At 36.0% G+C, this 14108-nt stretch overlaps 4 protein-coding genes and 1 long non-coding RNA gene across 5 annotated transcripts; 4 read left to right on the top strand and 1 right to left on the bottom strand.

Moving 5' to 3' along the window:
• Nucleotides 1-751: 751 nt before the first annotated feature.
• LOC138125118 (uncharacterized) lies at nucleotides 752-1796 on the top strand. The gene is made up of 3 exons (XR_011157344.1): nucleotides 752-1007; nucleotides 1063-1426; nucleotides 1484-1796. It is a non-coding gene; the product is annotated as an uncharacterized lncRNA (long non-coding RNA).
• A 2690-nt stretch (nucleotides 1797-4486) lies between these two features.
• LOC138128968 (uncharacterized) lies at nucleotides 4487-7045 on the top strand. Its single transcript, XM_069045249.1, has one exon. The coding sequence runs from the start codon at nucleotides 4487-4489 to the stop codon at nucleotides 7043-7045; it is 2559 nt and encodes an 852-aa protein (XP_068901350.1).
• Nucleotides 7046-8596: 1551 nt separating this feature from the next.
• On the top strand, nucleotides 8597-10374 carry Alg1 (ALG1, chitobiosyldiphosphodolichol beta-mannosyltransferase). The gene is made up of 4 exons (XM_069040370.1): nucleotides 8597-9364; nucleotides 9414-9664; nucleotides 9710-10001; nucleotides 10055-10374. Exons 1-4 carry the CDS (start codon nucleotides 8823-8825, stop codon nucleotides 10260-10262), a joined length of 1293 nt encoding a protein of 430 aa, XP_068896471.1. The 5' UTR covers nucleotides 8597-8822; the 3' UTR covers nucleotides 10263-10374.
• Nucleotides 10288-10972, bottom strand: hoip (NHP2-like protein 1 hoip). Its single transcript, XM_069040390.1, has 2 exons — nucleotides 10780-10972; nucleotides 10288-10730 (listed from the first exon to the last, which is right to left on the bottom strand). The coding sequence occupies exons 1-2, from the start codon at nucleotides 10780-10782 to the stop codon at nucleotides 10350-10352; spliced, it is 384 nt and encodes a 127-aa protein (XP_068896491.1). The 5' UTR covers nucleotides 10783-10972; the 3' UTR covers nucleotides 10288-10349.
• An 867-nt stretch (nucleotides 10973-11839) lies between these two features.
• l(1)G0320 (signal sequence receptor subunit 1 l(1)G0320) lies at nucleotides 11840-13521 on the top strand. Its single transcript, XM_069040382.1, has 5 exons — nucleotides 11840-12055; nucleotides 12295-12480; nucleotides 12551-12874; nucleotides 12929-13126; nucleotides 13180-13521. Exons 1-5 carry the CDS (start codon nucleotides 11992-11994, stop codon nucleotides 13263-13265), a joined length of 858 nt encoding a protein of 285 aa, XP_068896483.1. The 5' UTR covers nucleotides 11840-11991; the 3' UTR covers nucleotides 13266-13521.
• The last annotated feature ends 587 nt before the right edge of the window (nucleotides 13522-14108 follow it).

Below are 14108 nucleotides of genomic sequence, written 5' to 3' on the forward strand. Positions count from 1 at the left end.
CAAGAGTAAAGTTAATCGTTATTTAAGATATAAGTGTAAAAAGTTATCCTTTATTGCACGAACGGGTTTAAAATACGACCGAGGTACGAGGGAGTATTTTAAAGAATGTGAGTGCAACAAAGGAACTTTTTACACGTATGTCTTACAACATTTTATCTACGATCATAACCTTTTACTTTTAGTAATTATTTTATTTGTGATTTTTTAAATTGTGACAATGTGACAACTACATCAGCGTGCGTTGATCGCCACGTGCTACCTGGGTTGTTTAGCACCCAGTTTGTAAACAAAGTGTACGAATTTAAGACGCCATTTGTAAAGTGGAAACAAATTTTTGAAAAAATGTGAAAACAATGAAGAAAATATTCCCCCGGAAGTATTTGAAGCTGCACGTAAAGCTACTTTAAACTTACTACCCCAAAAGTCTCGCCAACAGTACGAACTGGTGTTCAAGAAGGAACAAGGTCGAAATGAATGTATAGTATTTTTATCTTCCTAAGGAATTTTGGCTTAAGTCATAAATAAACCGAACAAAGACCCTACTTAAAGAAATTTATTGTGATATTGTACCTGTCAATCACTAGCCGGCCTCGGAGAAAAAAACTACCTGGGGTAGTACTCAAAATATTTGTCGGAGACCGTCTAGTAATTGACAGGCACAATATGACAATAAATTTCTTTAAGTAGGGTCTTTGTTGGGTTTATTTAGGGTTTAAGTCAGAATTCCTTAGGAAGTTACAAGCACTATAACGGAAAATGTGTGTCTTGCTTATTTTGCTGACAGGGCTAAACATGTAAAACCATCAAGTCTTTGGTCGGAATACTCTATGGTAAAGTCTTCGCTGCTGATAAAAAAAAACATCGACCTTAAACATTTTTTTAAATTAACTGCGTTTATGAAACGGCAATCGGCAGGCTATCAATGTAAGAAGTCTAAAGTATTCAGCAAGGACCAAATTTACAAATTTATTAATGAAGCACCAGACGAAACATACTTGATGATGAAGGTAAATAACTTCATTGTAATTATTTTCAATTAATTATAATATTCTAAAACTGCAGGTCGTGTCTATTTTTGGAATTGCAGGCGCGTGTAGAAGGGAAGAGTTTCTCAAGATGAGCACTAAAGATATAGAAGACACTGGTTCTATCTTAGTAGTGAAAATACCTGACACGAAAACCAATAAACCCCGAACTTTTGTCATTGATGGAAGAGATCATGACATCAAAAATATGGTTGAAATTTATAGACTTTAGACCTTAGACCTTCCCATACAAAACATGAGCGATTATTTGTTTTTTATCGAAATGGAAAATGTTCCACCCAACCAGTCGGGATTAATACCTTTGGAAAAATACCTAGTGACATTGCTAAATATCTTGGCTTGACAAATCCACATGAGTATAGTGGTCACACTTTTAGAAGGTAATTATTATAAACTCGTATATTATACACTCATATATTATTTACTATTATCATTAGATCCTCTGCCACCATCCTTGTCGATGCTGGAGGAGACATATTATCTCTAAAGAGGCATGGAGGATGGAAGAGTACGACCGTGGCAGAGTCGTATGTGGAGGAATCCATAGCAAATAAGATTTCCATTTCCAATAAAATTTTGGGGATAGGAGAAAATCAGCCTAGTACTTCTTCTACTACTCGTGCGGAAAATGAAATGGGTACATCTTCTCAACTGCCAAATCCTCAGCCTCAAGTACCAAACTCTTTACCGAAGATTATTGTTAAAAATTGCACCAACTGTAAAATGGATATACATATAGGGAAGAATTAATTCTTTTGTTTAAAACTTCTTTCCGAATTGAAATTTGTTTTGCGTGTGCAATATTTGATTTGTGATTTTCAAAAAATGTTGTGAATCGAGTTAAACTTGACTTTAATATCGCGCGTCTTTTCAATAGCTCTGGTAATTCTGCCATAATCAATTTGAGAAACTGTTCTACTGATAGGAAATGACTGGAAAATGGGACTGACCTTTTGTTTGTTGAATTCGACTTGCTTGTACCTCTGGCGGATACGATGTCACCTTGATGTTCCACAGCCGGTGAATCCGATTCGAGGAGGACCACACGGTTTGCTTCTTTCACTGTAGCGACTTGAGTTGATTTGGATTCCAATGTTTTGTTTGTTACACTTTTTTAATGCACTGTCACTGGATCCGGTTCGAAGGACCAAAAATGTTTAGGACTGTAACCCTTTTGTATGCTGTGTTTTTGCTGGGTTGATCGAATTGGACGCCTTGTGATGGACGTCTTTATTCGAGAAAAAATAACTGTCACTTTTGTTGAGTACTTTATTCGTCTCTGGTTTCTAGTTATTCTCTACCTACTATTTACAAAATTTTACCTTAAATACTACCTACTTCTAGAAAAATGAGGGTGGGGGTGTAAGCACCCGTCCAGACCTTCGTGGGTACAGTTGGACGTAACAGAAATGCAACAATTGTTATTGTCATTTACACCAAAAAACTTCCAATATTAACGTTCAAATCAAACTCTCCTTTTTAACATCTGGTTGCTTCCGTTACCTTGAATTACCAATTAATGCAAAATTCCCTAGAATTTGAAAGTTTAATTTTTTTATTTAAAAATTAAAGTGTGCAAATTCGAAAAAATAACATAAAAACTCGTTTTATAAGGGCATTTGCGCACTCGTCCCATTGAAAATTCTCTTACGGCTTGTTTTCTACACTTGGGACTCGTACTTACTTGCAGCATAAAATATGCCCAAGATAACAAACGTGATTTTATCTACGATCATGTAAAAAGTAGGCACTTTTTGCACTAAAAATCGTTGCCAAAGTTGACGTTTAGTGAATTGACGGAATCGTGCCATAAAACTTTTAGTCCACGATTATGTCAAACAAGAAAATAGTGTTATAAAATTTTTAGTGCACGATTATGTCAAAAAAGAAGAAATCTGTAATAACGATTTTTATATTTATTTAATATCACTGACCTCTAGAGATCAGTGATTTAATATACAGAGTGTTGGTATTATAGTTTTCCCATTTATAATTTGGTTTTACTACCAGCCCTGTTGTATGGGTGTTAAATACCCCGACAATAGGCAACTACCGCGATAAATCCTAGGACTGTAAAAGAAGGTCTGTTTTCTGACCAGGTTACAATATCTTCACTATCGCCAAAACCACAACCCCAGCCCCTAATAATTACAATTGCACTGCCATAAAACCAAATTATAAATGGGAAAACTATAACAAAACATAGATACATATTTACTATTAAAACCTTTAACGATTTTAATGACATTCAAACGTCAATTGAATTATTAAAAGATGATGAAGAAGCGTATCGAGAGAGTTTTGAAACTGATTACTATAAAGTTATCGCGGATGTAAGCAGTTATTTAGAGTCACATACACTTACATCATCGTCAACATCAGTCAATTCAAGTCAAGGTATTGCTGAAAGTGTAATAGCCAAACTCCCGCCAATAAACCTACCTTCGTTTGAGGGAAATTATATCGAATGGGTAAATTTCAAAAATACATTTGATTCTATGATTCACGAGCGTAATGACTTAACCAACATACAAAAGTTTCATTATTTAAAATCAAGTGTAAAGGGGGAAGCACAAAAGCTAATTGTTCATTTAGCAATCACCCATGACAATTATATTACAGCGTATAATCTTTTAAAATCACGGTTTGAGAACAAACGGATTATCGTACAACAGCACGTCAATACGATAATAAATCTACCGCAGGTAACAAAGGGATCGCCAGCGTCCCTAAGACAACTGTTAGATGGGCTTTCGACCAATTTAAGTATATTGCAAAATTTAGATATTCCAGTACAAAGTTGGGATATCATTCTCATTCAGTTAATGTTGTCAAAATTAGATTATCAATCCCGCAGAGAATGGGAAACATCTTGCAAAACAACAAACATTCCGACACTGAAAGAATTTAGCGATACACTAACAAATCATTGTCTCACGCTAGAAGCTTTGAGCGATTCGCAAAAAGGAAAATCATCAACAATTGAAAAACCCAAACAATCGCAAAAATCGTTTGTTAGCGTCAAAAATGAAACTACCACAAAAAAATGCTTATATTGTAACAAGTCAAATCATTACTTGTATCAATGCAAGGAGTTTCTCAGCTTACCGGTATCAAACAGAATTGATCAAATAAACAAACGAAAACTTTGTAAAAATTGCTTAAGAACAAATCATGACGCAGACAGCTGCAAGGGTGGTTGTTGCCGAGTGTGTGGCAGTAATATACACAATACATTATTACACAAGGACACATCGGAGCAATTGGATGAAATTAACAATGATGTAAATGTACTAAATTCGAGCACTACCTTGCCAATCAATGTCATTTTGTCAACGGCACTGGTGCAGGTGCAAGATAAAGCAGGAAATTTCACCCAATTACGAGCTCTTCTAGACAGTGGCTCACAGTCAAATTTTATCACAGAGTCAGCTTTGAAAATGTTAAATTTGCCATCTTACAATACGAACATCACGTTATCTGGGGTAAACAACAGTCACAGCAAGGTAAACAAAGGTACCACGCTAATTTTCAAATCGAATTTCAATAAATTCCAAGCTTCAGTAAAATGTTTAGTGTTGCCAAAAATCACTCAAAACATCCCAGCGAGTCCGTTAGTTTACGACACTTTCAAAATCCCTAGTAATATAAAATTGGCGGACCCGACGTTCAATAAACCCGGTCCGATTGATCTTCTTCTCGGAAACGAGCTGTTCTGGAAGGTACTGTGCGTCGGAAAGGTGCAATTATGTCCCGCCAAACGGTTGATAGCTCAAAATACCCAGCTGGGGTGGATTTTGGGCGGTTGTTGGGACACTAACAAAGAAAACACAAAGACAATCTGCACTTTCTCCAGCAAGAACTTGGAAAAACAGATGGTCAAGTTTTGGCAAATTGAGGAAATAGACCATAAACCAATTCTGTCCAGAGAACATGAAAGGTGCGAGAAACAATTCCTAGAATGTCACAAACGGCTTGCTAACGGTAAATTTCAGGTACCATTGATGTTCAAAAGTGAAAGTCCAAATATTGGTCTCTCATTTGACCAAGCATTAAAGAGATTTCAATCACTAAAACAAAATTGTCATGTTAACATTCTTTGCGCTATCAAAACGATATCATTACCAAAATTAGAATTGTCAGCGGCGATGTTATTAGCTAAATTATTCAACAAAGTGCATCCAATCATTTCTCACAAAATTGCTGATCATTATTTTTGGACGGATAGTACAATCGTATTGTCTTGGCTTTCGGGTGAGCCCACACAATGGAAGGTTTTTGTTGCTAATCGGGTGTCAGAGATTCAATCACAAACGGATAGCGACCGTTGGTATCATGTAAAAGGTGAAGAAAATCCAGCCGACATAAGATCGCGAGGCTTATTACCTAGTCAATTACGTAATTCAAAATTATGGTTTCATGGGCCAAGTTGGTTACATTCACACCCTGATACATGGCGCTGCAATCATATATCTAACTACGCGCGGTCAGAAAACATTCCAGAAGTCAAAACAAACGCTTTTGTAACGCAATGTGAATTGAACCTAGAGATTTTGAGACGTTTTTCAACATTTCCTAAATTACAGCGCGTGATCGGTTACTGTAAAAGATTCATCTCCAACTGTCGTAAAGTAAAGGCTGAGCGAATCGCAGGTAACAGATTATCTCCACAGGAAATAAGTGCGTCAACCAATACAATATTAAAATTGGTCCAATTGGAATCATTTCACAAAGAATTGTCTCTTTTAAAGAATAACAATTTAGTTTCTAACAAGAGTAAAATCAAATCTCTTAACCCCTTTATCGACCATACAGATGGATTGATCAAGGTGGGCGGAAGATTGCGTAACTCACGTTCAATAAGTGTATATAAAAAATTTCCTATTTTGCTTCCAAAGGGACATTTTGTCACGACATTAATTATCAGACATGCTCACGAATGTCAATTACATGCAGGTCATCAAGGCACATTAGCCTATATAAGACAAAAATATTGGCCAATTGCGGGACGTGATGCTGTACGACAAGTCATACATCGATGTATCAGGTGTTTCAAAACAAATCCTACCACATTCAATCAAATCATGGGTGATCTACCATCCGATAGAGTAACTCAAAATCGTCCTTTTCTAATTAGTGGTGTAGATTTTGCCGGTCCAATTTCCCTCAAGGAAGGTAGAGGTCGCGGTAAGCGAATAGTTAAGGCCTATATTGCGTTATTTATATGTATGACAACAAAGGCAGTACATGTTGAATTGGTTGGTGATTTGACAACAGAGTCATTTCTAAATGCACTTAAACGTTTGATATCGCGAAGAGGTATGGTTTCAAAACTTTACTCTGACAACGCCACGAATTTTATTGGATCAAAAAACGAGTTACAAAAAAGAATTCAATCTGATCACAATATAGAATGGCATTTCATTCCACCACGAAGTCCCCACATGGGAGGTTTGTGGGAAGCAAATATTAAATGTGTCAAAAATCATTTAAAAAGGGTAATTGGGAACGCGAATTTGACATTTGAGGAACTGTACACTGTTTTAACCTCTATTGAAGCAATCCTGAACTCACGTCCTCTGTGTCCTCTTTCCAACGACCCCAATGACTTATCCTATTTAACCCCCGGCCACTTTCTCGTCGGCGAGCCTCTCAATGCACCAGCGGAGTTCGACCTCACAGATGTCAACATCCATCGACTCTCACGGTGGCAACACGTCGAGCGAATTCGACAACACTTTTGGAAGCGCTGGTCCAACGAGTACCTTACGACGCTACAACAACGGACCCGGTGGATCACATCCAAGGACAAGGTGCCGCATGTGGGTTCATTAGTACTAATCAAGGAAACCAATGCACCTCCACTGCAGTGGAAACTTGGCCGCATCACTCAGCTGCATCCCGGACCAGACAAGGTGGTGCGTGTAGTGTCAGTGAAGTGCAATTCAAGTGAATTCAAACGTTCGATAAACTATTTGTGTCCGTTGCCCACAGACTAATGAAGTTTCGGTATCCGGTTAACAATCGAGCATTTTTCATTTTATTTTTTTGTTAATTATGTATATGTATTTTATTGTTCATAGTATTAAGGTCTTATTGAAACAAAAATATGTATGTACACATTCTCATTTTTATTTCAATGGTGGGCGGCATGTTGCATTTCTGTTACGTCCAACTGTACCCACGAAGGTCTGGACGGGTGCTTACACCCCCACCCTCATTTTTCTAGAAGTAGGTAGTATTTAAGGTAAAATTTTGTAAATAGTAGGTAGAGAATAACTAGAAACCAGAGACGAATAAAGTACTCAACAAAAGTGACAGTTATTTTTTCTCGAATAAAGACGTCCATCACAAGGCGTCCAATTCGATCAACCCAGCAAAAACACAGCATACAAAAGGGTTACAGTCCTAAACAACAATCATATATAGTCCATTTTTTTATTATAGTCCGATGAGCTTAGTCCGAATCAAGAAGTCGACATGACCTGCGTCTGCTTTCGACATTTGACAGCAGTGCATGGTTCTACCAATATTTGAAAATTTATTTAGGCAGCATGAGACAGATATTGTGTTCTTTCGTGCTTTCTTGGTTTTTCTGCAAATTCATTCCTCCGTTTTAATTTTATCTTTCAAAAAACCGCTCCCTTCAGAACGCTTTTGATAACTATTTACATAGGTATCAACTAATAGGTCAGATATATTAAAAATTGTTGAAAACAGCACTAAACAACCACGTTTAGACTGTCTTTCTTTCCTCCTAGATTTTGTTTCGGCAACGCCATGAACACAAAACAACTCTCTATGAATTAGTTTACCCCCTTACCTGTTAACTTCCAGTCTTGCAAGTTTCCGCGCAATTCCAATATTATTTTTGCAATTTACAAATTCTGTAAATGAATCTGTTCACATGCTTTTCGTTGGCATCATACGGAGGACATTTCAAGCAAAATTAAACAAAATTATCCCAAATAACGTGGTTAAAACGTAACCTAAAAATTTGACGTCGCTAGTGGAATAAACGTACAATTCGCGTCTTGCTCTAATCGCACATGCTAAAGCGAGATGCATAGTGGGACACGCTTAATACAATACGTACAAGAATTCAATAGTTTGTTTACATTATGTTGAAAAGAGATAGCAATATGACAGTTGTTCTGCTTTTTAATTGATACATCGGACTATAATTAAAAAATGGACTATACACTGATATATTGATAAAAAAAATTCTTAGAGATCTATTAAACGACGAGTGCTTTAATAGATACTAGATAGCCATAAACGACTTCAACTTGAATACAATAATAGACCAATTAGAGACGCAAATTAGAAAAACTGCTATTAAACATTTTTAAACAAAGAACTTACGCGAATTAAAAAAAAAAGTTAAATGTTTCGTTTTGGGTACTTTGGCCATTAATAGGTTTTAAACAATACACCATCAAAAGTTCGTCGACAATGGCACAATTTAAAAAACGCGTGCATCTATCGAAAGAATTTAAATTTACCGCCTTCTAGTTTGAGAAGTGTCGCCACTGTCGTCATTTGAAAATTGAAATTTGTCGCACTTTAATCGTTTAAGTTAGATTAGATTTTAGATGTTTACGAATAAAATGTTTACGTAGCACACTACACACTTCCAACAGAAATATGTCGGCTGTAAAGAATTTTTCCAAGAAATAAATTTGGTAACGATCGTTGGCGTTGCGTCACGGTCACGCTTGTTTGTACACGTCAACCGGCACGCCTGTGCTGTGATAACACTTGAATTGTTTAAAAATGAGTGGAAAAAAGAAATTTGTTAAAGTTGTTGTGCTGGGAGATTTTGGAAGAAGCCCTAGAATGCAGTATCACTGTACGTCACTTTCTGAAATTGGGCATCAAGTGGACGTAATCGCTTATGGGGACACAGATCCCATGGATTCTGTAAAACGAGATCCTTTCATTTTCTATCACTATTTACTACCAGTGCCGCAACTTCCAATAAGACTAGTTAATTACATTTTTAAAACAATTGTGCAGTCCATTAATCTGTTATTTTTGTTATTTATAACTAATAAATCAGACATCTTGATTATGCAAAATCCACCAGCAATTCCTGCCATGATCATTTGTTGGATTTATACAACTATCGTTGGTGCAAAGTTTGTAATAGACTGGCATAATTATGCACACACTATCATGGCTCTGAATGTGGGACAGACAAATCCTTTGGTGAAAATCACCAAAAAGGTTGAAGTTGTTATTGGTCGTAGAGCTGACTATAATTTTTGTGTTACCAAAGCAATGAAAGAGGACTTGCGAAAAAAATGGAATATAGAGTAATTAAGGTTTTTAATAATGTATAAAGTGTAAAATGTTTTTATTCAGGGCAATCACTTTGTATGACAGGCCACCATTAATGTTTAAACCAATTTTGGTAGAGGAAAAACATGAATTTTTGCTCAAGTTTGGTAAAAGTTACCACAGCATATTCTTGGGCGAAGAAGACAAAGAAACTGCACTTACCAAAGTAGTCAATGATGTGGTCAGTTTAAAGCCTGCAAGGCCAGGACTTTTAGTTTCAAGCACAAGCTGGACAGAGGATGAGGACTTTTCTGTGCTTTTAACAGCTTTGCAAGGTAAAGCATTTGGATTTTAGTTCCTCTTTTTATTAGATTTTTTAGACTATGAGAAACAAAGTCAAGAAGGTAATCTTAGAAAACTACCACAGTTAATTTGTGTGATAACAGGAAAAGGACCCTTAAAAGAGTATTATCTTCAGAAAATATCTTCCCTAAATTGGAAGCATGTTTCAATTATCACCCCCTGGCTAGAACCAGAGGAATATCCATTAATTTTAGCTTCAAGTGATCTAGGTGTTTCTCTACACACAAGCTCAAGTGGACTTGACTTGCCAATGAAAGTTGTCGACATGTTTGGTTGTGGCTTACCTGTTTGTGCCTTTAACTTTAAATGGTACAAGACATACAACTTTAGCATGAACCATTTTTTATCAAATTGCATTTTAGTTTGAACGAGTTGGTTAAAAATGGAGAAAACAGCTTCATATTTGATTCTTCAGAAGATTTATCTAAACAAATTTTAAATTGGTTTGAAGATTTTCCTAATAATCAATGGCAGCAACAGACTGAACAAAAATTCAAAACTGAATTACAAGCATTCCAAAATTTGAGGTGGAAAGAAAACTGGAAAGCAGTTGCAGCTCCTGTTTTTTGAAGAGTTTATAAAGTAAAGAAAGCACTTTTATATAAAATATTTTATTGAAAGATTACATCATTAATAAAGTAAATTCCAATTGTATACTTAAACTAATAAACGTTCAATTTCTTGTTGGATAGCTTCAATCTGAGGCTTCAACTGAGACCCCTCATTGATGGTCACACTGCAAGCAATAACAGACCTCGAAACACCACAAGCACGCCCTAAAGCTTGCTTTGAGCGAACAAAAACATAAGGTACATTCTTATCTTCACACAAAAGTGGAAGATGCAACAATATTTCCAACGGCTCGGCGTCAGCAGCCATCACAATAAATGCAGCAATACCGCGATTAAGAGTTTTGGTTACTTCATTAGCACCTTTGCGCAACTGTTTGTAATTCATTGCTTGTTGAACAAGATTCAGAATTCTGGTGGTGAGAATAGCTTCAGCCAAAGGATAAGCTTTGGGGTTCACTTCTTCTGCCTGAAAACAACAGTCACCACAAATCCAAACAGCAAAAATACTAACTTACCATTTTGAGATGTACGGAACGATTTCGAGTAATTCAAGTTAAATACGTGGCTAATAAATGGAACTTTTTTCTGACAACCTCTCGGCGAATTTTCTTTCGCTTCACGGAGGAGCCGGCAATCGTACTATACACGTGCGGAAATCTGATCTGATGAGCGTCCTAACCTCACACTACGTTTACCAAACGTTGTTTCGCAGATAGTTTATACAACTGACCCGTAATTTTGCTGGGACAAAATTTTCAAAACTTGGAACTTTGAGAAGCTTCAAGGGGTAAAGTGCATTTAATTTGCAATAAATCAATCACAAACTAAACGAATTTTTGGTGCCAGAAGTGAAATACTTTCAAATTGTTTTTGCGGACAAGTTTTTGGTGTATTTTAATCATCTGAGGATGCTTGTTCAGAATAATGTAAAGTTGACTCAAGTTGCAAAAAACCACTTGTCATTTGCAATAGCATTTTTTCAATATTTTGGAACCAAATAAAGGCACAAAGGGACCAGCAAATCATAGTTTAGATTGAATATTTTCCATGTAAGTACAGTTATAAAGTAATTTCGAAGGATTAATGCCATAAAAATGCTGTTCCAACGGCAAAGTGGTTTTTTGCAACTTGAGTCAACTGTAATGTAAAATGGGTTATTGAATTATTGCAGCAATAATATTTAAAGACTATATTAATTTATAGTAATAAAATGCAGAATTCCGTCTACAAAGCTTATCCATTACTAGGGATAAGCTTTGTAGACAGAATTCTGCAATTGTATACTCGTAGATGTGTTTCTTGTTTCTTTCACCAATCGAGAACATTCGAGTCTCTACTTTTTTGATGTTCAAAATAGTTCTTTTATATTATTCAGCAACTTCGTGTTAAAATTTGCACCCTCGCACTTCCTGGATTTATTTTGATGAGAAAGCGTTTTCAGCTTTTTAAAACGTCGCCGTCGGGTCATTTGAATTCTCTTTGGCCATGACGTCAGTGTTGTTAATTGGAATCTGGGAGTTTTCTTTGTGTAATGTTGGTGCTTGGTTGTCACTTTGACGCTTTCGAAAGTAATGATGTCATAAGAGAGGGGGTGCCATGTGTACAAGCGAGTTCCACGTCTCATCTGCAGTTGGCTGAAAAGTAGAATTGTTTGTTGGAACTTACTTGGTTGGTTTCAGATCGCCGGATGATATTAGTGAAATTAGTTCAGTAAAAATCGCAGAAATATGAAGTCGTTTTTCCTGTTAGCTTTATTGGTGTTCCCAGCAATCATTTTTACTCTGGATAATGGTAAGTTTTTTCATTTTAAATAAATTTCCAAAAATCGGCGCCGCGAAGTACATTGACTTGTCCAATTTACGTGGCAAACTCTTAACGAAAAAAATTGCATAAATTAATTGCCAATTTTGAGTTTTTCGTTAAGTGGCGTTTCCGTTAAAAATTTCAATCATTTTTGACCAGCTGAGTGTCAAGCATATGTGTTAGATATCACATGGTTACATAAACAAATATTATTTTGAATTGTACAGGTCACAAAGCAGTAGCATATGCTGAAGAAGATCCTTTAGAAGATGAGGTGGAAGTTGAAGGAGAGGCTGATATTGAGGAAGTAGCAAGCACTGATGAGGAAGAAGAGGAAGAAAAAACGACAGCGTCGCCAGATGCAGACACAACGCTTCTGTTTGTTAAACCCATTGCAACAGCTTCCCAGTTAGGTTAGTAGACTTATTTTCATCATTTATGAATATTGAATATATTTCAAATAATTAAAAAATGTATTTATAGAGCTCCCAGCTGGAATTCCTGTTGAGTTCTTGGTAGGTTTTCGTAACAAGGGCAAGGAAGACTTTATTTTGGAAACATTAGAAGCCTCATTCCGCTATCCCATGGATTTCAATTTTTACATCCAAAACTTTTCAACATTTGGTTATAACAAAGCGGTTCAACCTGAACAAGAGGCCACTCTGTTCTACAGTTTCATACCATCTGAAGCATTCGCAGGAAGGCCTTTCGGTTTAAACATCAATCTTGCATACAGAGATGCATCTGGAAACTCATTCCAGGAAGCTGTCTACAATGAAACAGTTCAAATAGTTGAACTTGAAGAAGGTAAATGTGTAAATTAAGTATTTGTGCAGTATGTTTGAATAATTGTTGATTTAGGTTTGGACGGTGAAACCTTCTTCTTATATGTGTTCTTGGTGGCCGGTGTTGTCCTGTTGTTAGTTATTGGACAACAAACTTTGTTATCTTTTGGAAAGAAACGCATCACTCGTAAGAGTGTGCCTGTTGAGACTGGTACAAGTAATCCAAATAATGTTGACTATGACTGGTTACCAAAACAAACGTTGGCCACATTAAGTGAGTATTTAGAAATGTTGGACTTTGACGAATCTAATTGATGTTTCTTGTAGACAAAGAAAAATCACACAAGTCTCCCAAATCAATTAAACAAAGCCCAAGACAGCGCAAAGTCAAGAGGTCCACAGGATCAGAATAGTGATCATTTCTTGAGTTTATTTTTCATTTCACACCTACAACTTTCACATTTCATTTGTACATTAAACAGGAACATAAAATGATTATTACAAATGTTGCGAGTAGTTGTCTATTTATAATTTTGTATCCTGAGTTGTGATTTTTTTTTATTGTTGAATTATTCCTCACATAGTAGTAGAGTTAAATTATGTGTAAATAAAAAATACGACCATCGTATTGAATAACGAATGAAATAAAACGTAACATTCTTTTTTAAATCATTTTTTACTAACGATTTATCGGCATGATGTATTATACTCTCTAACATGTAACCCAACAGCCCCCCCCCCAATGGCTCAGCGCAGCGTAGCGTAGAACTAGAAGATCGAATACCACTAATTTCAAGCTTGAATGTTTGCGTAATCTTTGCTCACTTAGTATTCCATTTTAACAGGTACATAATCGTATTATGTATTTCAGTAGCTATTTTTTTACAAGTGATGATAGGATTTATTTCTGGATAAAAACAGTAGGTGGAGAAGTTGCAGACTCATATCATATTGAAAATGGAAAATAAACGATGTAGTCTAACTACATACGAGTACATGCAAACAAATTTTATAATTTTCATACTTTTTGCGTATGTACGAGTACTTAGTTACAATGTTGCTTTAGAATTCTTCTCAGCCATATGTGATAGTTCGAGGAATTAACTTTGAGTGGGTTGATTTCTCTGAATAATGAAAAGCTATACAGTGTGAACATAAAGTTTGGAACAAAATTCATAATAGCGCGTAATTTAATATTTTTAAGATTATTTTTTCATGTTTATAACTTCCAATAGTTCATCAGCATTTTTGATCAC

Source organism: Tenebrio molitor, chromosome 1, assembly GCF_963966145.1.
Source record: "Tenebrio molitor chromosome 1, icTenMoli1.1, whole genome shotgun sequence".
NCBI classification, from domain to species: domain Eukaryota; kingdom Metazoa; phylum Arthropoda; class Insecta; order Coleoptera; family Tenebrionidae; genus Tenebrio; species Tenebrio molitor.

What these genes read in the sequence shown, in the direction of transcription:
- LOC138128968 (XM_069045249.1), top strand. Translation starts at nt 4,487, where the DNA reads ATGTTAAATTTGCCATCTTACAATACGAACATCACGTTATCTGGGGTA.
- Alg1 (XM_069040370.1), top strand. Translation starts at nt 8,823, where the DNA reads ATGAGTGGAAAAAAGAAATTTGTTAAAGTTGTTGTGCTGGGAGATTTT. An exon ending in CGAAAAAAATGGAATATAGA is followed by an intron (nt 9,365 to 9,413) that starts GTAATTAAGGTT and finishes GTTTTTATTCAG; the next exon opens with GGCAATCACTTTGTATGACA. An exon ending in TGTGCCTTTAACTTTAAATG is followed by an intron (nt 10,002 to 10,054) that starts GTACAAGACATA and finishes ATTGCATTTTAG; the next exon opens with TTTGAACGAGTTGGTTAAAA.